Source organism: Amia ocellicauda, chromosome 2, assembly GCF_036373705.1.
Source record: "Amia ocellicauda isolate fAmiCal2 chromosome 2, fAmiCal2.hap1, whole genome shotgun sequence".
Taxonomy (NCBI): Eukaryota; Metazoa; Chordata; class Actinopteri; order Amiiformes; family Amiidae; genus Amia; species Amia ocellicauda.
Window position 1 is genome coordinate 4,982,454 of NC_089851.1, and position 25,373 is coordinate 5,007,826.

General features: G+C 42.3%; 1 protein-coding gene across 1 annotated transcript in view; it reads left to right on the forward strand.

The window, feature by feature from the left end:
• Positions 1-4,916: 4,916 nt before the first annotated feature.
• The window catches only part of rheb (Ras homolog, mTORC1 binding), a 44,907-nt gene continuing 24,450 nt past the window's right edge, over positions 4,917-25,373 (forward strand). Inside the window, exons 1-2 of the mRNA XM_066716556.1 lie at positions 4,917-5,181; positions 16,969-17,040. Coding sequence (XP_066572653.1) covers positions 4,932-5,181; positions 16,969-17,040 — 322 coding nt within the window. The 5' untranslated portion in view covers positions 4,917-4,931. The remainder of the gene's footprint in view (positions 5,182-16,968; positions 17,041-25,373) is intronic.

Genomic DNA, 25,373 nt, shown 5'->3' on the forward strand with positions numbered 1-25,373 from the left:
ACAGTACATACAATGTTTAATTCGTGCTTTGGTTAGTTGCCGTGCTAAAAAAAATTCCCAGGAAAGAACACGATTCCTGAAAAAGCCTCCCTAACATGACTAGAAGGGATTGTGGGAGATTTTCAGTCCTGTTAGCTCTGACACAACACTGCTTCCAATTTTAAAGACTTACAAATGTATGCAGTGGACCTTTTGTATTATTGCTATTGACCAATAATGAAATGAGCTTTAATCAGACACATAACGAGTTCTCTTGCAGCACTCAGGTCAGAGCTGAGCTCCGTTCTGTCTGCACTGCCACCCACATGAATAAATTGGCAGCATTACATATGTGCCTCAAAAAGTCATTGTCTTACACCTTTACCTGAGGAAGCGTGTTGTGTTGTCCAAATATGTTTGTATGTGCAAGGGATGTGAAGTTTAACTGCATCTTAACACAGGACAACTAGAATGTGTAAAATGCAATTAAGTGTTATCTGAGTTAGACAGTCTGGGAGCATATTAAGCATTATGTAGCATCATTTTCTCTGTGCCAAAAAGGTACATTATTTCTGCAAATAGTACTTTCCTCTGAATATTTTCCACTGAGTTGCCATCAAGGAGGTCCCTGTCCCGCAGTTGTATTAGGAGGAGAAAAAATGGAAGAGAGACACATAACAAATGTAAGACAAATATTTAAATAACAAAATCCAAACATTATTAAATTCATAGGTATCAGGAAGTATACCATGTAAGAAGGAAAATATTGTGAATGCATTTTTTTTTTTATTATTATTATTTCTTGTACCTCTTTTGCTTTTTAAAATATAATTTGCTTGTTTATGTGTTGGGGCAACCTTTGTGAATTTTCTAATGCTGCGGTAGAATCCCTTTTTATGTAAACCTATAATAATAATAATGACTGTATTTATTTTTCTGGAAGCCAGCAGGTGTGCACCTGTAGACCTGTATTCATGATTTTCAGATGTATGGTGTATGCTACACATTTGTACTCTGGACCTGCGGCTCTTAAACAATTATATTTTGGATTCCTCAGGTATTGTTCTCGTAGGCCATGTAGTCCTCTGTGAAGGCAAACTGGATTGCTAACTGGGTTACAGAAAAAATAAATCCTGGTCAAAGTCATGAGAACATCCTGATCATCTGTTTTGATTCAGACCCATCCCGAGCCAGGTTACGACTCTAGATCCGAGCTCAGCACAGAGAGCCACACGGTCCTCTGACTACACAGTCTAATACGATACGCGACACTAGATGGCAGGCTAAACACAGAATGCAGATATGAAAAACCTCCCAGAAAAACCCCTCTGCATCATTCATTATGTTTTGCTCCACCCTAATATTTCCAAATGCAGCCATCTGAACAATTAAGGTCAAACGCAGTTTAAAAACAGCTTCAGATAGTGATAGCAGACAGTGAATGGCTGCACCTAGAAAAAAAAAAAGACTATCCGAATACAAAAAGCCTATCAGGTGTGAACAATAGCTGAAGGTTGAAATCCAATCTGAAAGCTTAACAAAGTGTCCTACTACTAGGATGTCTCCTGTCTATTGTGCTTACAATTGATAGTCACTGGAGTGCCATAGCACAATGAACTTCTACACATCTTCTGAGATGCTGGGTTCAATACGTCACAGCACGGATTTCAGTGGCTATTGATGTACGTTACTGCCATCTTAATCGAGCTATTTGATCATTAATAATCTTCACTTGTTTGTAATTGTAACCTTTTAACCATTATTGGTATCATTGCTAACGGCATTCTTTGATAGTCAGTTTTTTCAATTTGTTCTGTTCTAACATAGCATTTAATTGTCAATTGATATTTGTTACTGTTTAATGATGGTTACTTGATTGTTCGTTAATGAGTGTCACCTGTATGTATTGTCTTGTGAACTTTTAAAATAGGTTTGCTGCTTTTTAAAGTCACGGCAGCACTTTAAGACCTGATGATTCCACAAAGAAAAAAAATGTTTAAAGGTACATTTTGCTGACTTTGCTTTTTCAATGCAGTGTGGACTGGATCTCTCCTTTCGAATCCATATATATACATCATACATGGCCTATATGAATCTACCAATCCGGCGCCTTGACTCAAATTCATCATAAAAAGACAAGAAAACCTGAACCCAGTTGAAAGCACTGAATCTTTCATTTCTGTTTGCTCTGGTAATGGCTGTTCTCAGCAGTGATGGGTTACCATTGTCAGCTTTGGTTAACAGCAGTAGTAGCCGTACATGAGCACTCCCTGCTGAGAAAATGGACTCCCTTAGCTTCGGGGTCACGGTGAACGTCTTATTCCCTCGTGCTTAGCCATCGTACCGGGCAGCAGGCTGCAGGGAGAGAAAGCAGGGAGCAGCAGTCAATGCCACTTTTATGCTGTTTAGACCGTCCTTCACACAGACCGTGAACAGCCTCCTGCGACAGTGCACTGCGGGTATCTCACATTAGGAGACCCAGCAGGGCCGTCCCAGTCGAAAACATCCAAACCCTGAGTAATTACACATCAAATATTTAACACAGGTGAGCTTTTTAAATCAGCGCGAGCATGTCAGCCTGCGCTCCGTGTCTGTGACTGTACTGGGTGTGAGAGCCAGCCGTGGCAGCAGAGCAACATCTGGTTATTGGCTTGGCCAGGTTTCCTTTGTTTCAGAAATGAACTTATCAGCAAACCAAGCATGTTTATTACCTCTTCAAGCAGGCTGGGAACTTCTCTGGGCCTGTTATCCTCAACAGCTCCAACTTTAATTGAAATAAGGATTGTGGTTTTCATTTTGCCAGGCAGAACTTTACTTCGGTCGTCTATAATGACTCCACTTGAAGAAAGCAGCCTTCAAACAAGGCAGGGGGTAAATTAAAATTTCCAAAGCCGTTTGAAGAGCCCGAGATATTGACAGATGGGAGCGATGCGTCACACTCGATCGGGCACACAAACTCCATGTGGAATAACAGATAAATGAAGTTTCTTACCCAAAGCTCAATGGTTTTGGTGTCCTTATTGCTGTTTTAACTGAATGTATGACCAATCTTCTTTAACGATAATTTTATAAAGCTTTTCGTTAATGTATTTTAAAAATCTTTTCAGAGAAAGATTAAGACAGTATGAATTACTGAGGATAAATCAATACATAAATTAATAAGCAAGCACAGTAAAATCCCTCAGGGTAAAAATATATTTAACATTTTCTGCATAAGTTGGAAATCCATTCTTAAAGAAACCATATATGCTCTTATTTTATGTATGTACACAATGTATCCATTTTGTTTATCTTTATGTTATTATACCACAATTTGAGATATTGCCCCATTTGTGAATTAGTTGGGTCTGCACTCAAGAAAACGGCAATACAACGTTCAAGACCACACGTCTTTACAGAATTACAGGTGCTGTAAGAAAGGAGGATACCATGGATATTTAATGTGTTTGCATATCTGATAAAGTTGCAGTATGCATGGGTTTATTTACATAAATTGGACAGAATAATGGAGGATTATCATAACGTGGGTCTTTCCAAACCTGTTCCAGTCATCTAGTTGTTATGTTATGAATTAATGTGTGTTTCATTGTTTCCAGATCATAAAAAGAGACATGTTAAAGCTATCTACAATAGTAGTCTATTATTGCAGAAATATGTAGGTGTCCTCATACACCGAAAAGCCATAACATTATGACCACCTGCCTAATATTGTGTAGGTCCCCCTTTTGCCACCAAAACAGCCCTGACCCGTCGAGGCATGGACTCCACTAGACCTCTGAAGGTGTGCTGTGGTATCTGGCACCAAGACGTTAGCAGCAGATCCTTTAAGTCCTGTAAGTTGCATTTGGATTGAGATCTGAGGAATTTGGAGGCCAAGTCAACACCTTGAACTCGTGATTCATCAGACCAGGCCACCTTCCTCCATTGCTCCGTGGTCCAGTTCTGATGCTCACATGCCCATTGTAGGCGCTTTCGGCAGTGGACAGGGGTCAGCATGGGCACCCTGACTGGTCTGCGGCTACGCAGCCCCATACGCAACAAACTGCGACGCACTGTGTGTTCTGACACCTTTCTATCAGAACCAGCATTCACTTTTTCAGCAATTTGAGCTACAGTAGCTCGTCTGTTGGATCGGACCATGCGGGCCAGCCTTCGCTCCCCACGTGCATCAGTGAGCCTTGGCCGCCCATGACCCTGTCACCGGTTCACCGCTTTTCCATCCTTGGACCACTTTTGATAGGTACTGACCACTGCAGACCGGGAACACCCCACAAGAGCTGCAGTTTTGGAGATGCTCTGACCCAGTCGTCTACCATCACAATGTGGCCCTTGTCAAAGTCGCTCAGATCCTTACGCTTGCCCATTTTTCCTGCTTCTAACACATCAACTTTGAGGACCAAATGTTCACTTGCTGCCTAATATATCCCACCCACTGACAGGTGCCATGATAACGAGATTATCAGTGCTATTCACTTCACCTGTCAGTGCTCATAATGTTATGGCTGATCGGTGTATAAACAAAATGGCAGTAAGTATTTGCTTTTTTTTTTTGTAAATGTCTTTAATCCAAATCTAAGTGTCATCTATAACAGGTGTCCTTGTCTTTTGATAATATTCAGAAATATTGCCGTATTATAAGGCTTATTTATGATCCAACTTCCATGCATTTTCCCAGTTTAGCCCATACAGTGTCCCACGAATGCAGTGAGGGTCCGAGCATCCCACCGAATGGGCCGCCGGGCTGCCAGTGACGCGTTTCTGTGAATGACAGACCGCACGACCACCCGCAGCGCCGCCTCGGAGCCACTGACACAGCCCATCCACCAATCAGAGCCCTGCTGGCACAGCTTAACCGTGACGAGCACCGCCACCAACCAACCCCCGCTCGCCGAGCTGACCTGGTCCCGCCCCGATTCGCACCCCAGCCAATCAGCAGTGCGTGCTCATGAATAATGCGCCAGGTTGTATCGGGCAGCGACGCAGAGGGTACAGATGCCCGAGTTTTTTCTCCGCCGTGTAATGGTCGGAAATCCGGGAGAATAGCAGGGAGAACCGCGTCCTTCCCCAGCCCCGCCAGCCCCGCCAGCCCCGCCGCCTCCGCATGTGCACAGCTGCTGAGTGAAGTGGATGTCCAGTCGCTGCTGAACAAGATGCCGCAGCCCAAATCCCGCAAGATCGCCATCCTGGGCTACAGATCCGTGGGTGAGTCGCGGCGGCTGTGTTTGCAGGGCCGGGGAGACCCACGCATGCTTGCCTGTTATCATAAACCAAAGCAAGGCGTGTCGGCGCATCGGCTGCGGCTGATGGAGGCTGGAGGAGGTGCTGTGTCGTACCTGACCTGTGTGGGTGTGTGCCCAGCGGCGTACATGCACACTGAGGATGCACTGGCCATGCATGCGTGTACTGTAACGAGGGGAGCCGTGGGGGTGTAGGTAGGTGTGCACGCTTCTGGATTGGCCAACTTTAGTTTGTGTGTAAACGCACGTCTGTACTACACCTGCTCTGGCGTGCACCTGTATCCTGCAGTGCAAATGGCTCGGATTGCTTCTTCCGTCCATGTTGGCTGGTGGCACCGCGGGTACACCCCGCAGTGTGTCAATACGTCACCCTCTCCCGACTGTCGCTGTAGTAAGCGTGTGCGTCAGTCGCTACACTGTAGCAGCGGCTGTGGCGCGGCAGCACGTTTGAAGCGTGCCAGCGGTGGTGGCGGCGGGTCAGGAGTGACGCCTGTGACAGCAGCGCGCATAGAGGCCAGGGATGCGCTGGAGACCCAGGCGTCCGATCTGCCTCATGAACAGCCATGCAGTCATTTCCACAGCGTGTTAGCTCTCAGGCGATCACCTGTAATGAGTGCCATGCAAGGCCGGGGAGAGAGAGCTCGGTGCAGGCGGCCTGTGGCTGACAGCAGTGCAGTGCACCAGTAATTACATTCCGCTTGAATTCCGAGCGTTTTTTTCCTGCACGATTTGTTTCCATCATCCTCAGTCTGCACGGACTGGAGATTGATACGGGCAGCCCGTGGATTTAATGCGTTTATATGAAAAGGATGAGGTTAAAATCAACCTTGTGCAACTGAAACCCAAGAGTAAAAAAAAAAACTCCAGGAGTATCTGGAGTGAAACACAGGGGCTGCAGTGCCCAGCAATGCTGGTATTTCACATGTCTTCTCATATGTGTGGAAGAGACACATAATTCATGCCTGACATCATTCTATCTGTGTACCAACTGAACCGCAGCAGATGCAAGTTTATTTTAAAAATGTACTTGGATGGATTGCTGTGTTTTAGCAGTTGTGTTGGGAATGGGGTTATTCATTTTCTACTTAAAAGCTTTTTCAATCCGTTTTGCCAAGTACATAGACAATATATTTGTTTTAATTGAATGTATGATAATTAGCTTTGGTTTCATTCTGCTGAGTTCAATTGGAAGTGCTATTGACATAAGGCCATAGACTGCGAACAGCCCAATTGTGTGAGAGACAGCATTTGAAGCACAGGATGAGAATATGTGTGCGGATGGTAATGGGCACCATCCAGATAAAACATGAGTATGCACACACAGATGCCCTGGACAGTAGATTGACAATAAATTATGGATTTTGAAAGCGGGTGAATATTGGGCCAGGAGGGCATTGGTGGAAATATCCTGGAACTGGATATGCCGCTGTCAGCTGCGACCCAGTTGATCATCCTGTTCAAGAGAAACAAAATGACAGGGATGTGTTTGTATCTTGTCAGCCGAACGGACACTCCATGTTGCTCTTAAACGCGAGGTTTTATGGATATTCATCTCTTTCAGTTTCTATTTTAAAGCTTCACAACGTATTAATGATTTGCACTTAAATGTCATTGTCATTGTGCTTTCTGGATGTTATTTCAACTTGGAAAAGCTCTGTGATCAATATTTACTGTCTCTTTGGTTTACACACGAAGGAAGTTTTGTTGCTGTCAAAATCCCAATATTGTGGTTAAAAGTTCCAAAGCAGCTTCTGTGTTTTAGTTATTTTACCTTCCCCCCATCATTATTGTTGCTCTGTTAATTGATTTGTAATTTCCGAAGTGCCAGCTATCATTTTGTGCATAACCTACAATAATAATAATAATAATGGAATAATTATATATTCCCATATCTTTCACATAATCCGACCCCCTTAATGAGAGAATCTGGCGTCAGATTAAGAGTTTATTATAATGAGTTAAAGCCTGAGAATTATCATAAAAACATCACTTTGGGGGGAGGGGATAATCTGCACAGATGACGTCAAGGCAATCTGAAGTTGACAACACCTTTGTTATTGCAATTGATGACTTGACAATCACAAACACTACAGCGCACAGAACAAGATGGCGGCTCAGTTGTCAACATGTGGGAGACTTCATCCTGATGAAGAACTACTGTTTGGAAATGTAATGAAAGATACAGATCATAAGAATGTAGGTTCATTGAATTTGTGTGGAAACAGATTGAATTGGGATTAAGCGCAAGGAATTGATCCCGACTGTGGGACCTGTATTCTGGACGTGTGCACACAAATGTGTCGCCACTGAACGTGCCTGAACAGATTTATTGAGCCCACACTGCTTCCTCCTCCGGCAGGAGCTCTGTGCGAGTCACGCAGCATGTTAGCTCGAGGTGAGCTGGACTCGGACTTGGACTCCGAGATGGCCATCGTTGTGGCCGGGCGGGACTCGCAGTGTGCCAGCAGTTGTGCTGACGGCAGATGAAAGTCTCTCCCCTCCAAAAGCCAAAACCTGTAGTCAGCATGTAACAGTGGCAGTAATAAACTCTGCAGATTGTTCTTGGAGCCGGTTAGACCTCCTCGGCTGAAACCATCAAGGTGAAACATTCATATTAATCTTCACTGATTACATGTGCTGATTGTCTGTTTTTATCAGGATAGTTTGCAGTAGTGTTAATCAGAGAGGAAAAGGATTGATAGTTAGCTGGAAATTACATTGGAAATGGTCACATACAGCACGAACGCGAAGGAGTTCATTAGTGGAAGCACAGTAGGGAGCAAGTTGCACAGGCTCTCGTGGAGATTCATGTTGACAGCACACCCCCAGTTCTTTCTGCCAGAGCAATTTACAGTCCTCTGTCTCTGGGATGAACGTGGCTAATTTCAGCCCTGCCTCTGCCCCGCCGAATGTAATTGACATTGAATATGAAACCGGCATTAAACGCAGAAGTCGTCCCCGCCTTTTCACCTCCACACGGTGTATTGAAAGTCTTTCATTAGGACAAACGGTGACTCAACTGCATATGAATATTGTTGAGGCAGGGGCTAATAAATAATACAATTATATATGATGATTGATATGAACATGTGAACAAGTGAACAAGCTCATTTCTTCTACTGTAAAAGCTGGTGGCTTATGTGTTGTGTGAAGCTGTTGTTATTATACAGCAGGTATTATTTTTGTCCTGGAATCATTAATTAAGTTTTGCTTATATTCAAACATAGGCCTACATCATAAACAGAATTAATTGCACATACTGTAGTGTTTCAGTTTACAGGAGGGGAAAAAGGATCCCAAGATTTTATAAGCTACAGTCATATTTATATAGACATTCATATTTAATTTGATCACATCTGAGAGACACTTCTATCACAACTCTTTAATTTGGAAGAAAAAGGAGGTCTTGTCTTATTATTCTTAAATCTAGCACGGCTGTGCCAGTGGGCATGGAATTCAAATATCCAGTTGTGCCCTAGGCATCAGATTGATTTATGAATGCTCCTCATAATGGCTTTAGCTTTAACTTGAGCCCTTTGTGGTTCATAACTGTCTTTCCCTCCCGTTGAGCCACAGTTACTAAGATGGAATTAAAGATCATTTAAATGTAGTAACTTCCCTCTGGTCCACAGGAGACGCAGCCGCACTGGGTTTGGTCTCCGCAGCTTCCAGTGATGAACACCTGGGCCTTCATTATCTTCTAGTGTTCGTGTTGTGTAAACGGGAGCAGAGTTTTCTCGGTGCACTCTTAATGTTGTTTTGGGAATCCATTGGTACACGAGGCAGTCTCAAGGCAATGCTTTTACTATTTGCTGTCTGTACATGCTGTCTTTTACTATTTTGATCAGTTTATTGTATGATGGTTTAGTCGAACGTATCTTTGCAGACGTGGTGTGATTTTGTCATCAGCTGTTAACCCAAGTGGACTATATTTTGAGGTCTTGGTCCTATAATTACCCTCTTACCAGGAGTTGTCAGTACTGGGTACTTTGAGAAAATAGCTAGCCTAGTACGCGGACAACATAAACACATGGAAGAGAGCGTGGGAAACTTTCACCAGTTAATCCCATTTAGAGTTCATATCTCCCCATGATCTATGTGTGAGGTTATGCGACTGTACTCTGACATTTTTGTAAAGCAAAGATGTTTTCAATCCTGCTGTAGAGAATGTTAGGAAACGGGTTTAATTAGTATTTGGAGTATAGTGAAGACACTATACACTGGCATGCGTCTTCATTAGAAAGCTATAGACACATACAGAAACATCATGATGAAACCCAACCCTCTGAATGGCTGTACGTCCATTTTCCGTTTGTCTCCAGCTTGGTAATGATGCTACGTCAACACAATTTTGAATAAAGATGTTATTGCTTTCCGTCTGAAGTCTTACAGCACAATCGTTTTAGTGGTGTGCATTCATTCAATAAAAAGTTAAAGGTTTCTCTTTTTCTCCTCTGTATTGGATGTCATTCCAGAATTGGTTGTGTTGTTTATTGTTTGTTTCTTTCAATCTCTGTTCATTACTTGAAATTGGGACCATCCTGCAGTATGTCAGCCATGAAATGTAGTACTTTAGGGCAATAAGCTTGCACACATACATGAAAACGACTTTTATGTCTTAAGTACGATAAAAGCAGTCCTTTGATATTAAATGATAGCATTGATTTACTCTGATTAGGGCTGTGTGATATGACGATATACACTCACCTAAAGGATTATTAGGAACACCTGTTCAATTTCTCACTAATGCAATTATCTAACCAACCAATCACATGGCAGTTGCTTCAATGCATTTAGGGGTGTGGTCCTGGTCAAGACAATCTCCTGAACTCCAAACTGAATGTCTGAATGGGAAAGAAAGGTGATTTAAGCAATTTTGAGCGTGGCATGGTTGTTGGTGCCAGACAGGCCGGTCTGAGTATTTCACAATCTGCTCAGTTACTGGGATTTTCACGCACAACCATTTCTAGGGTTTACAAAGAATGGTGTGAAAAGGGAAAAACATCCAGTATGCGGCAGTCCTGTGGGCGAAAATGCCTTGTTGATGCTAGAGGTCAGAGGAGAATGGGCCGACTGATTCAAGCTGATAGAAGAGCAACTTTGACTGAAATAACCACTCGTTACAACCCAGGTATGCAGCAAAGCATTTGTGAAGCCACAACACGTACAACCTTGAGGCGGATGGGCTACAACAGCAGAAGACCCCACCGGGTAACACTCATCTCCACTACAAATAGGAAAAAGAGGCTACAATTTGCACAAGCTCACCAAAATTGGACAGTTGAAGACTGGAAAAATGTTGCCTGGTCTGATGAGTCTCGATTTCTGTTGAGACATTCAGATGGTAGAGTCAGAATTTGGCGTAAACAGAATGAGAACATGGATCCATCATGCCTTGTTACCACTGTGCAGGCTGGTGGTGGTGGTGTAATGGTGTGGAGGATGTTTTCTTGGCACACTTTAGGCCCCTTAGTGCCAATTGGGCATCGTTTAAATGCCACGGCCTACCTGAGCATTGTTTCTGACCATGTCCATCCCTTTATGACCACCATGTACCCATCCTCTGATGGCTACTTCCAGCAGGATAATGCACCATGTCACAAAGGTCGAATCATTTCAAATTGGTTTCTTGAACATGACAATGAGTTCACTGTACTAAACTGGCCCCCACAGTCACCAGATCTCAACCCAATAGAGCATCTTTGGGATGTGGTGGAACGGGAGCTTCGTGCCCTGGATGTGCATCCCACAAATCTCCATCAACTGCAAGATGCTATCCTATCAATATGGGTCAACATTTCTAAAGAATGCTTTCAGCACCTTGTTGAATCAATGCCACGTAGAATTAAGGCAGTTCTGAAGGCGAAAGGGGGTCAAACACAGTATTAGTATGGTGTTCCTAATAATCCTTTAGGTGAGTGTATATCGTATGACGATAGAAAAACCTCTATCGTTTCATATTATGCTATATCTTTTATATCGTGGTGTCGCAAATTGCAATCTTTACGGCAGTATTTTTCGTCATTAGGACGCTTTGCGTTCTTCCCGGTTCTTCCACACGTGTCGGATGCGGCAAGAAATGGGCATCAGAAACACAGAGACATGAGAGAGACCCGACACACAATAACACACAACCAAGAGATACTTTAATGCGCAAGCGCACACCTCGTCGCCGGGCTGAACTCGATCTGCAAGCACCCCCACCCCCGCTAATTTAGATATAAATTGTATAATTTGTATAAAAATAATAATAATAATGTTTGTTTGCATTTTAATAAATTGGAAAGCAATGCAAACACATGCAGAAAGTATCATTTTCAACAGTTGTATTATTATTATTATTAATAATAATAATAATAATAATACTATTATAACTATTTTGTATTAACATCGTGCTGTACTTGTAAGTAGAATCGAGACGCGACAGTCACAGGAGAAATGTCTGTCCAGCAGATGTTAATGCAACGCTATAGACCCGGCTGTGCTCAATCTGCCTGAATCTGCACCTTTACTGCGCATGTGCAGCGTGATCACATTACTGGTGTGACTGGTGTCGTGTGACAGTAAATCATGCTGTGTGTCCATGTGCTCTGAGGAAGAGAAGTCGAAACGCGTAGGCATTATGATGTTCACTTTTTCCTCTAATAAATAATTTATGAGACATCGGTGAATATGGACTGTTTTTAGACGAGAGTTGCTGTACCATCGTAATATAATACGGATAATTGTTCTATATAAAATCCCTGGGATAAGGCACCCCGCATTTAAGATTTATTAAAACTATTGTGACGCCAGCTATTTTTAAACTTATGTGTATATATATGTATGTATGTGTATATATGTGTGTATATATATATCCTATGACAACATAACACACGCAATAGTAATCACACAACACTTGCCCTGTAATGTGTTGCATTCTGCATATTTTTACCATGACAGCCTGAATGTAGTATTTGTTAGTTTTGCTTATTGAAGGATTAACAAAATACGTGTACTTTGAATGTCTTTGGTCTTATTTTGTGGCTTGATTGGATAAAAAAAATATATATATATAGATATATATATATATATATATATATATATATATATATATATATATATATCGTGTATCGCCCAAACTTCTAAAAATATCGAGACATTATTTTTAAGTCATATCGCCAGCCCTAACTCTGATAATGAATACAGAATACGAATGGGGGGAAAATGCAGGCGGTTGTGGATATATACAGAGTGAGACTCTGAAGACTGTTAGGTCAAATAGTCTATAATTCAGTCTCTCTTTGAAACATCTCATTAAGGGAGGAATTGACAAAGGCCCTCGCCAGATAAAATGGGAGGTAATAGGCCGGATTTCGACAGTTGGCTGTTCCACATAATTGACCCTTAAACTTGAAAGGCAGCTGTATTATTATATAATAAATATTATACAGCACAGCAGCATACTGTTACAAGGAGAAGTAACCATTGTAAACGAAGGCGGACTCTTTTGTGGGACGATTGTCTGCTTCTTTCACTTTTTAAACGACATTTTGTGAGCCCTGGGTGTATTTTGCTGAGCTCACAAAACGTGCAGTTTGTATTTTAGGGTGATTCCGAATAATTTAGCATGTGATTACGTTGGATTAACATGCCCATAAGAGTTTGGCAACATTCGCCTCGGAATTATGTAAATATGAAGTTTAAATGGAAGTCTAAATAATAGAATTAATTATTCAAAGGCTAAAATGAATGAAATTGACTTCAGTTCGGAATCCCTGCTATTTCCCTGTCAAGACAGATAAAAACAGCAGAGATGTCTGAGGCTGTTGTAGTGTTTTATCACTTTAAATTATTTACACAGATTGATCCCTGTTTTCAAAGCTAAAACCGTGCCTTACATTGGGAGTCGAATTAAAAACACTGAATTCCTCAGGTTGCATTTCCAGGGTCATTAGAGGATCCTAAGCTCTCTGTTATCCCTGGAAGTCACATAGTGCTGAAATAAAAAGTCAGTTCAGTACAGGAAGGTTTATTCGACCGACAGTGTAGTACCTTTTGTTCATAACCTTGACAAGTTTGAGGAATATTGTATTGTAAAGTTACTGGTGGAATCTGTAATATAATAACTGTGTATTTGAACGGCACATGGTTAGCATCTCCTGTTTGGAAAGAGGTATTCATTGTGGTTTATCAATATGACCGGTTGTATTTTGATGTATTATATCCTTCAGAAGGTACATCCCTCACCTGAGTTAATGACATCACAGGCCCACGCCCTCGGTACTGGCCTCCGATTGGCCGGGGAAGCTCTGCGGTCCCTGATTGGCTGCCGAGGCAGTTGTGGTGCTGGGGATGTCTGCTTTGACGGAGCCAGTTGGGAGTGTGTGGTGATGGCAGGGGACTTCCACACACACAGGAGAGCCGATGGCAGGGAGTCGGGAGAGATTAAGGCCCTCTTCATCAGGGGCTCTTGTCATGTGCAGTGCTGAATTGAGCCGTGAGTGCAGGAAGGAACGAGAGAGGGTATTTCGATGATGGTTAAGAAGTGACAAGAGATCCGTGCTTTGGATATGAATAAAAATAGGTTAATTGGTTTCTCAGATGCACAAATATGTAGGCTAGTCCACATTTTACAAAAACCTGTCATCAGTTCAGATTAATACTCTGAAACATCTGTCTGTAATTTTCTTGATTTAAATTAGCTATGTGGAAATGCATCAGTTGTATTTTTATTTAATTGTTAATATATTACATATGTATCAACATTTAAATGTATGTATGATTTATATATTATTATTGATTTGTTAATTATACATTTGGTAATAAATGTCACAATGATTTAGGCTGATCTGCAAATTGCTCAGTGTCATGTAGCAGTTATTACAGGTATTTAAATCAAAATGAAGTTTATAAAATCCCTGTGGAATTTTCTTTTCTTCCATCGAAGCTGAGTGTTTGTCCAGCGGCCCAGTGACAATAAGCCATTGTTCCCGTTATTCTGGTGAAAATGTAAGAAATGTGAGGAGGAGGAATGACGGCTGAATCCATTTGTTCCCCGTTTTCAGCTGCAAAACATTTAACTGTGATTATGCTGAGTTCGCCTGCCCCTGATTCCCCTATTTTATATGAAATATCTGCTTCCCTGACTGCTTTATGAATTTTAGATCATATCCATTGACGTCAGGATTGTATATAGCATCAGACAAAGTTCTGTAATGTATTAATATATGTTTTGCGGGCTAAAGTATTCTTTGTCCCTGGCTAAAAAGATGAGTTTTATCTCACATGTAGGCTACAGTATTTTCACACTTATCACTCTTCTCTGTACATTTTCTAGATAAATGTTTCACATTGATTGGGCAAAACTGCATTAATGAAATATATATAAGTATGGGATAGGTTATTAGAAGACAATATGTGGTTTACCTGAATATTTCTCTTCTCTTGGAATTCTGGTGATCCTGAGATTCCGATGAACAACAATGTCATTTTTAAGAGCACAAACAATAAAACGCATTCAGTTCTCTAGCTGCGTCATCCTGAAACAGGTTTCGTTGTCTGGAAATCTGTCCTTGACCTTTGTGTTAGTGCACGGCAGCATTTATAGACTAGAACAGTGTTACACCAGGGTTCCTGCCTGCTACATCACTGATGCCTTCGGACGAGATGGGGGAGATCCATTCAATTCGGGAGCTGGTTTTGGTGATAAATCTGCATTACAGTTAAGTGCTATTACGCACTGCTCACAGCACTGTGTCGTAGCAGGACTATGAACAAGCCGAGCATGGAGCGGCGCGCACTCCAAGCCGCCAGAGCATGTGCCTGAGTCCCCAAGCAGGGACTTCCCTTTGTTCGCCCATGGTTTGATGTGCAGATCAGTTTAGTGCTCCTCTGTGTCGGATCCGGCCCTGTTCTCCAGTGGGATCGTGATGGCCATGTGAGAGTTTGTCATCGTTCTTGTGAATTTGTGAAGGAACGGTCTGCTGCAAAAGTGTGATTTCACTGTAGCACCCGGGCCTGTCTGGTTTGTTGTCTCCACGTTTCATTTCCTCCCTGAGGGAAAAATAACGAGCCCTGGCCGTCTTGCTTCGGCATAATAATGAGTGCAGTGTCGCATTTTAACCTCTCTCTTGTGTTGTTTTTGAAGTGCGATGGATACTGCCTGCCTGTGCTGGTATAATTCCTAGATATTCATTTGATGTAGCTGTAGCGGGCTTTAGATGGGACTCCTCGCTGATCCTTTGTAGTTGAACCATGCAGATATGGTGGTAATGATGAAGTTAGAAAAGTGCAATATCTTGAAATGCCAGAATAAAATGTGTTTTTAACTCATCAAAGTTTGTCTTATTTATTTTACGTGCCTTTCCTCCTAGCGTTCAGGTTTCTACATGTTGTGTGAACTCCAGCTGATGCTAATTCCCATTAGTGCCTCCTCGGCTCTGTATATCAAATAGTTTCAGTTTCCGAAATCTCTTTATTAATAATCACACCGCCTTCCACATGTTGAGATTGTCCTTGTGGTTTTCATTAAGATTATATTTCAGTAGTTCAGACAACCCCCTATCAAAGTAGGTGTGAGAAGCCGTGATTTAAGAAATTGAGTTATTTGGGCTTAATCCGCTTGGCTGAGGGAACAGCAGCCCGGCCATGAGGACGTGGCCGTGGGGCATGAAAGCATTTAATTAAATTCCCAGTTCTTCCAGTTTGTATTGTCTATTAATTAAGTTTACCAGTTGGCGCCTCCATTTTAGCTGATGTAGTCACTGTAACACTGGGCATCTGAAGTCAGAAGGAAGAGCATGAATATCTGAATCGTCCGTGTTGTACCTTAATTGTCCTTTTCTAGCTTGACAAACCAGTTATTTTTTTTAAGCATTGGTCCTGTTGTTGTTTTAATAAAAAATGGTCATGTATTCTGAAGAGCCACAGAATCAAACCCCCACACCATCACACAATCTGTTGTTGTCGCTGCATCTTGCTGTGCCAGCAGAAATATTCCCAGGCATGTTCCCCTCATATACAGCTCTCTATATATAATACTTCAGCCGCTTCCTCTGGGCTTTGAGCTGAGACGACGAACCGCATTTTCTGTAGACTAGTGATTGTTCTGGCAACAAACGGGAAAGACCCTACTGTACCAGGGTGGGGTGAGAATCGTGCCGCCTGTCCCAAGCCCCCCACGCCCTCTACGTGTGTTATACCGGCAAAAACGCACATTACACGTGCACACGTGTACACACATTCACAATGATGTTTGCATTTCTATGGCAGCTCACACCCCCACTGTCTTTACTCGGCCCAATCAAGCGCCATCACTACGGTTATATAAGCCGTGAGCAATGATGTCTGAAAAGATTTAACTGAAAATAAATAAGTATAGTTTAATTAACATTTATTAAACTAATTGCAGAAGAACACTGTTTCAGATTAAGAGCTGTGAATGCTTTAGATTTGTATTTTATGCACTCGAGGAACTTCAGATATACCAGTAAGAAAAACGTAATTTAGTAGAACTGTGCTGCTGTATAATACTGCACATTGTACCCAGACCATTCGGCAGATTTCTCCGTGGATAAGGAAGTTTTAAACCAAATCCTAAACTGAAATTATTACTGTTATGTCCTGGAAAGTTTGTATTTAATATGCTTTCATTTAATTATACAAAGGTTATTGAAATGCATTTGTTGTAATGGTTTCTGTTAGAATTCAGTTTTACCATCGACTGATCCTGGGGTTGGTGTTCTTCAATGTGTATTTCTTTCTTTTGCAGGAAAATCCTCTTTAACAATTCAGTTTGTGGAAGGACAGTTTGTCGATTCTTATGATCCCACCATCGAAAACAGTAAGTGTGTGTGTTTTATGTTTTCTACGATTTTTATAATGATGTTGTTGACTATTTTTTGCTATACTGACAATATTATATTATAAAGATCTAGTGCAGTATATCATTATTCTCATCCTCTTTAAGGACTTCTCTTGTGAAAACATCTGTGAGGGTTTCTCAAGAGTCAGTGTAAGAGTAAGGAGGTTGCGCTGTGAAACGGCATTGCATTTCTCTACGAAACTCCTGGAGACCTGATGATAAACGGAGCAAATGTGTTGAGGGATTGTGAGTTATTTAAAAACAAAATCGGACTGTTTGCCACTCCAGACTCTCACACGAACGACTTCCTTTTGCGGTCTGCTCGTATGAAGCCGCAGGAGATCGGTGGATATCAACAAGTCTCTCCCCAAGCCACTGCCTCTGACATCCCAGACTTTGTGGGGATTATTGAAGCTTTAGAGTCAATTGTACAAGCAGAGAGAGGTGTCTGCTACGGGGAAGTTAATGGGCTGGGAAAGATTTTGAAAGACTAAACCCGCCACCTTCCCTTTTCCGACCTCGGCGATATGACAGATGGCTTGGGTTGACAGGCGCTCACTCGAGGTTACAATGTAGGCGTCGCCTTTCGATGCTGCCGTCCAATTTGTGAACCGTAAGTGGTGTCAGGGAATGGGACTTGGGTGTGAGTAGAGGATGAGGCAGTAATGAGCTGGATACTATGCTTTCGAGGTCTGTGTCTACGCAAAGAGAAAGGTGGATACCGCATTTGCTTTCATTATATTATATCTACCACAATCTTCTGAAATGCGTCCGAATTAAATAGACTCGAGCAGCAGCAGTCAAGGAAATTAATTGACCTTCCCATCAAGGAAATGTGTATGTAGGTGATTCTTGCTTGGGGAAACTACATAAGGAAATGAATGTTTCTTTAATGATTATTGTGCTTTCATTCAATCGATTTGTATAACCATTGATGTTTATTATGGTGTGGTTTGGCAGTGGTGTCGGTACCATAGAGTTTCAGCTTTATCTCCTTCAGGCAACAGGCCCTCTGTTTGAAATACATGAAAGAAGACATTGGAGTAACAGCATCAGGAACAGAGTACATAAGGATCCCATAAATAGCTCAGCCCGGCCCGAGGCGCATTAAAAATCGACTTTGCTACAATGCCGTAGTCTTTGCTAAACGCCTTCATCTGTATTACAGCCATGTTCCACTGCACTGAAGGTTTTGTAATCGCTCTGGTGTGTGTCACTCGGACAGAACTAATGTTTTTAGCACTTGATATGCAAGACAATAATGACGCTGTTTGTATTATGATAAAAATAGCCTTGTGTCTAATTTATGTCTCCCAGCCTGCTCTACAAAATAGAAAATGGTTGATCACTGACCTCTGCAATATTGTATTGTGAAAATAGATTTTAAACACACAGGGCTGATTTCACAGACCCACATTAGCACTAGCCGTGGTTATTTTAAGTAGAGTAGTACTAGACTGGTGCTAATCAAGGTCTGTGAACCAGACGAGTTTATTTTACCCAGTAGAATTAAGATCATACGCTGTTATACATCCAAGCTCTGACAATGCTATACAGTCTATTAGGTCAGTCACAGACTTTCATCACCTTTTTTCCCCTTAAAAGCCCCATTCCAGCCAATGAACTGCCGAAGCGCTACTCGGCCCCGTCGTGGTCTGAGCGCTGAATAGGCCCGTAGGAATTTGTGTAGGAAATGCCGTGGAGATGCAGATCAGAGGCTTTGCAGACAAACAAGTGTTTTGTGGCGAGCGCATTCCTCTTGGAGGGGACGGGAAAGCGCTGCACGCTGTCGCTCGCTCCGGACCCACGCAGGGCATCTGTGTGCGCCGTTGGAGGACGACATCACACCCGCCACAGATCGCGCTGCGGAGTGGACAAAGCCAGTCTGTGTCACGTTGGCATTCGACCAACCCGCAGCACAGAGATCGGTCTGGTGGGACAAGCACCACTGAAGGATTGATTTATTTGTTTATTCCTGCACATTATTTTTCATATTTAGCTGAATATTGTTTTAGTACACATCGTATAATTCAGTTAAAGCTCAAAGGTTATTAGCGTTTCATCTTTCCAAAGCTGCTGTGTTTTTTTTTCTGTTAGACCAGTGTTTAGGGAACCAGGCCTATGTGGACTGTCTGCCTCGTGTTCTAGTGAATCTTATTGATCACGTAGATCACGTGAAAGCATATGATATGATATACTTAGATTTTCAAAAAGCTTTTGATAAGGTTCCACACCAAAGACTGATCCTCAAATTGGAAGCTGTAGGTATTCAGGGTAATGTAAGTAGATGGATTATGAACTGGTTGATGTATAGGAGGCAGAGGGTGTTGATTAGAGGAGTTGCTTCTAACTGGAGTGAGGTTGTTAGTGGAGTTCCACAGGGATCAGTACTAGGGCCTGTGCTTTTTCTAATCTATATTAATGATCTGGACTCTGGGATAGTTAGCAAACTTGTCAAATCTGCAGATGATACTAAAATAGGTGGCTCAGCAGATACAATCTCGGCAGCACAGGCTATTCAGAGGGACTTAGATAATATTCAGTTGTGGGACGACACCTGGCAGATGAAATTCAATGTGGACAAGTGCAAGGTAATACATGCAGGTAACAAATGTCCACTATAATTACACTATGGGAGGAATAGAACTAGATGAAGTAACGCATGAGAAAGACCTAGGAGTCTATGTGGACTCCTCACTTTCTCCATCCAAACAATGTGGGGAAGCAATAAAAAAGGCAAACACAATGCTAGGGTATATTGTCAAAAGTGTAGAATTGAGAACAAGGGCAGTGATGTTCAGACTGTACAATGCACTAGTTAGAGCTCATCTGGATACTGTGTACAGTTCTGGGCTCCACACTTCAAGAACGATATCGTTGCTCTAGAGGCAGTTCAGAGGAGAGCAACCAGACTTATTCCAGGTCTGAAGGGAATGTCCTACTGAGAGACTGAGGAACTGAACCTTTTCACCCTGGAACAGAGGAGACTACATGGGGACTTGATTCAAGTCTTCAAAATCATGAAAGGCATCGACCACATCAAACCAGAGGAGCTTTTCCAGATCAGCAGGGACACTCGCACCCGGGGACACAAATGGAAATTGGGCTTCAAGGCATTCAAGACAGAAAACAGGAGACACTTCTTCACACAGAGAGGCGTCACAATCTGAACAAACTCCCCAGCAATGTGGTTGAAGCTGAAAGTTTGGGAACATTTAAAAATAGTCTGGATAGGCTCCTTGGATCACTTAGATATTAATGAACACCAAACAAGCACGATGGGTTGAATGGCCCCCTCTCGTTTGTAAACTTTCTTATGTTCTTATGTTCTTATTGACCTTCGTTTTTCAGTTTTTTTGAGTGCATTAGAGGATAGTTTTTTTGTTAATTTAGTTGTGGATGGGGAACGGCATTGCATTCCTACATAGTTCTTGGCAAGGAAGTTCGGTTAAGATTGGCCACAAAAAGCTAAACTCAGTGACACTTTGGCTCCCATGAAGTCTTTTTAGACTCTGAAGAGGCTAGATGAAGGAAATGCAACCTGAGCTTTAGGCAACCGTAAAATAAAACTCTTATTTAGGATGTAAAATACGTGGGTGCTATTCTGGCAACAGAAGAATACGTGTCCGCATTTATTCTTGTATTTCTCTTCATGGGCCCCTCATGTAATGTATCAGACACGCCTTGCTTTAATGTACTTACACCACCATTTGGACTTTTATGTTTGAATCTTTAAAAAAAAAAAAAGGCAAGTGGGATTCGGAGGTGGTTTGTGTGTTAAAATCCGAGAACGACTGCAGGAGAGGAAGCCGTGACCGCGTTGGGGAGTCGCTCCGCTGTGATCCTCTCGTACTGCGTAAAAGGAAACCCTCCTCTCCAGCTGCGACGCTCCTGACACGTCCCTGGCCTTCTGCTCTGTGGAAATGTGGGAATTCGGCCAGGTGTATTTCTGGAATCTCCTGATTAATTCTTCGGAGATTGGAGCACAGCGCTGGCGGCTTTTAGTGCTCGGTCCTGTCGTCGCAGAGGCTGGAAAAAGTGGATTTTATGCCCACCGGTCCTGTGAGCCTCTCTGTCAGCAGCCGTCTGCCTCGCAGTCTGAATACCTTTTAGATTAATTGAACAGCCGAGGTTAATTATATTAGATGTGAGTTATGCCCCTGTCAGGCTTAAACTAATTATGCTTTCACCAGTATTGTTTGTGAAAATAATTGTTCTGAGTAATTCTGGTAGCAAAATATACACAGCTCTGGAAAAAAATTAAGAGACCACTTAACATTGATTTCTGAACTTAAGTTTTTCCAGAGCTGTATATTGAATGGTTAAAACAAGTGTCTAGTAGAAAACGCCTGTCCAATAGTATTACACATACTAATTAAGCTCTTTCACATTCTGTGTAGGATATGCCTTTTGCATGAATAAATGGTCTTTATGCGGTCAGAATTACGACCAGTATTATCTGAGACATTTCAAACGCTTGTTGACTATTTTCAACATGCTTTTTCCAGCCCTGTCCTCTATTTATAGGTCTGATGTCTGTGGACAGAGGCCTTGTGGAAGCTCACGATCGATCTGCTTTTAAAACGAGCTGGTCTGCCAGTTCATCAATTCAATCGCTTACCGTCTGAACCACTTTTGAACTTGACGGGTTGGTTCCGTGACCCATCTGATCGGTGTATTATATTTTTTCCCCACTCATTGAGTATTTTTTGCTTGATATTCTGTATACGATTCATGCAAGAGGAATTTGTGAACTTCAGACAAATAAATAAATCCTGTTTGCCGTCAAGGGGGCAAACGGTGCTGCTCATTGCTACTCCAGTCTCGTGTATTCTTCTGCTCTGAGGATATATTCAAATCGAGATCTTGCATGTCTTAATAACATGCCAACACACCCCGATTCACGCCACTACACGGTAATCTCACTGTATTACTTTGTTACAAATGACGCATTTTACCCCAGATGTTTTCAAATTGGAATTGTTTTAAGCCTAGAGTTCACGTTCTCCGAGAAATATAGAGGTCAGCTGCTTGTTCCAGCGATAATCCGTTTTAAAAAGTGAATGAATACCAGAAAGAAAGAGTGTGGAATGAATTAAATGTGCAAAGGAAGCAAATTAGCATCTCCTTGTACTCCTCAGCCATGTATTCCCCGAGGTACTCTCCTGTTTGAGAAGCCTTTTGGAAAAAAAAAAAAACTTACTTTCACAACAACAATCAGGCGTGGATTAAACGCTACCCAGTAGACACCTACCATGCAGTATTGGGTTTGAAGTCTTAATTTTATCTGAGCAAATGTTAAATAACTATCAAAGCAAGAACAATGTATAAATGTATATCAGTGCTGATATCTTTATGAGATGATGCAGGAACACTAATGCTGCCCTACATCCTTTCTCTGTTGGAAAAACAGTCAAGAAATATTCATTGTATTTTTTTAATTGCTACTTTGTAACACTTCAGTCAAATAGGAAAATATGTTGCTATATTTAAGAGATGTGCCCTTGGAGACCCGGCTGACAGGTTGTTGTGCTTGGGTCCAGTTCTTGGGGTTTGGCCACCCGGACCCCTAGAGTAAGAAAGTGAAGTGTGCAGAGAAGCAGGCAGACACAGCCACAGACAGCGAGGGAGCGGGAGGGTGTGGGTAACGAGGTCAGGTAGGACAGTGTACGTATATTGGCCAGTTTAATGAGTGGCTGAGAGAGCTGCAGCGGGTGGCAGACTCTGTGTAGGCGGCTGTTGCTGTAGTGACCTGCGGCTGCCTTGTTTCTGATCGGCGCAGTATGTGTTGCCTGCCCTGCTGCCGTTGACTGGTGTTCGTTTAAGTCTCTCTGAAAAACTAAATCAATTAGGATTTAAGAAATGGCTGTCTCTCTCTGTCTCTCTCGCTGTCTCTCGCTGTCTCACTCTTGCCGTCTGTCTGTCTGTCTCTCTCTCTCTCTCTCTCTCTCTCTCTCCCCCCATGCTGTTTCATTGATTGACACTAATACCTCTGACAGTCGGCACCAGAATGTATTGCAACAAATCTCCCCACCAGTCATTGCTGTGGCAGGCAGGCAACTCATCCCTATTTACTGAACAGTCACATGACCATGAGCTGATGATGAAGTCAGACTGTGGGGTGGGGGATACAGGATACTGTACATTACCCAAAAACCAGTGTGAGCCTAAGGAAAATTGCCCTGAGCTGTAATCTATTGTACAATTCGAAACAGATTTCACTGTACAGTTATAGATGACTGATGAGATACTGAATCTCCTCATCCATATAAATTAAATAAATATTATACATTTTTCACTTTTACTAGGCAGGGCTGATTTGAGGCTCAGCATACACTATCATATGATTTATTTATTTTGTATTATTATTCTGCAGAATTGATGATGATGGGCACTTTCTGTCTCCATTTATTAGACTGAAACCCAGAGCGTTCTCCTCGTGTATATGTATTCTATAGATCTCATTCTGTATACGTTAGTGGCAGCTTGGCTCCTGCACAGCCCAGCTCCCCTCCATCCTGCAGCCTTCAGTGGCTATAAATAGCTGCAGTGTCTCAGCGGAGTACATTGAAAACTCGGCATCGCTAACCTGAACTGACAGGGCCGGGTAACCTTTTCTGTGTTCTAGTTATTCCGCAATCTTTAGTGGAACCAGCGGACTGACACTGTAAAGAGACGATAACAGTGGTCCTTAGCAATGTATTCACTTAAACACCCTAAATATCTCTCTTTTTTGAAGCCTTGGCACACATTCTGTATTGACATTCAAATATCAGTTTCTCTTTTGCACGTTTCCTGTCCTGTGGATTTCTAACAGCCAGAGCAGAGCAGAGGTCTATCCGTGGCTCGGGGGAGACTGCGTGTGGAATGGACTGACACATCTGGGTCTCCTTATTTTCCCATCTAGAAGCATCTTCCGCCTGGAGAGCCACGCGCCTCCTCCGGTGCCGCGATCCCAGGTCAGGATGCCAGCTGACACCTGTGCCGAAATTGAGGCATGCTCGCCGGAGCTGAGAGAGCTGGGGGCGAGGCGGGGGCTGCAGAAGCCACGAATGTCAATTAATTTTCAGTTGTATGGTGATGTATTTGCGGTGAAATTAATTTCTCAACAGATTGAATTGCTACTATGACAAGCACGCAGGCGACGGGTAGGTTTGGCTGCAGCCTCGGCATCTCATTTGCGGTATTGATTTCTGAACTCTCTCTCTCTGCCAGCAGTCCTTCAGAGATCTCTGGCACGTAGGTGTAGAAATATGGATACCTGGGAATTGAAATCTACCTAATATTTCCCGTTCGGCCACTTTGGCAAAGGGACTAAGACGAGTGGCATCAACGCACAGCTTGCAACTCCATTTTCACAGTCACCGTGAGGGAGTGAAACAATTTACACCATCGCCTCAATGTGGCACCGCAGCCATCCAAAAGAATAGATCAGGAATATGAGATCAGGAAATGATCGTTTGATGATGGAATGAATAAGCAAAAGAGCAGCGTGACTCAGTATAGCAGCTTCCCATGTTTTCTGCACAGCGCAAATACCCGTTTTTTGTGCTGGTGATTATAATTATTAATATTATAATATACTTTGTCAGCATTTATCTGAAAGTATTGAAGAATAAGAGGCTTTAAATCATTGGCTTGTGTGAGAAAGCCTTATCTTTAGGCCCTTTTATTTAGGTGTTCATTCTGAATTTAGTTTTTCATAGATTTTATAGTAAGTTTATATTGTTATTTTATTGTTCTCTTTGAGTTGGACTTGAGTCAGAGCATTTATTTAATTTTAACCTTTGTCAGCGATGCAAAGACAATACATCGAATTTTCAAACACCATCCCTCCCACACACAACTGTACTCTATGATACACCCTTGAACCCTGAGATTGTTTTCTGCTCACCTGCTGATCACTGGTATCTGCGTCTCCTCTTCGTGTGACATGATCTCTGCAGATCGTAGTCTGACAAGAAGCGATCCGTTTTCCACGTTCAGTTCTTAGAAGCGCAGTGTGTTCGTGTCAATCAGCAAGTGAAAATGAAAGGAAAGACATACATTGACCATTGTAATATATTTCAATTATACATGCATTTGTGTAATACATGAACGCAATGTATGCAGACAGTGGCTTATTAGAATCATAGAACTGTGAGTGTGGATGTTGTCGTTAAATATGAGGCACTTTCACATTTTCAACACACAGACAACACCTCGTGCTACTTCCATTTTAGTTAGATGAGTGAATGAAATCTTAAATACTCTCTCCACACTTTAATAGAAATATTGTTGAAGCACAATCCTTTCCATGCCCTGCTATTGTT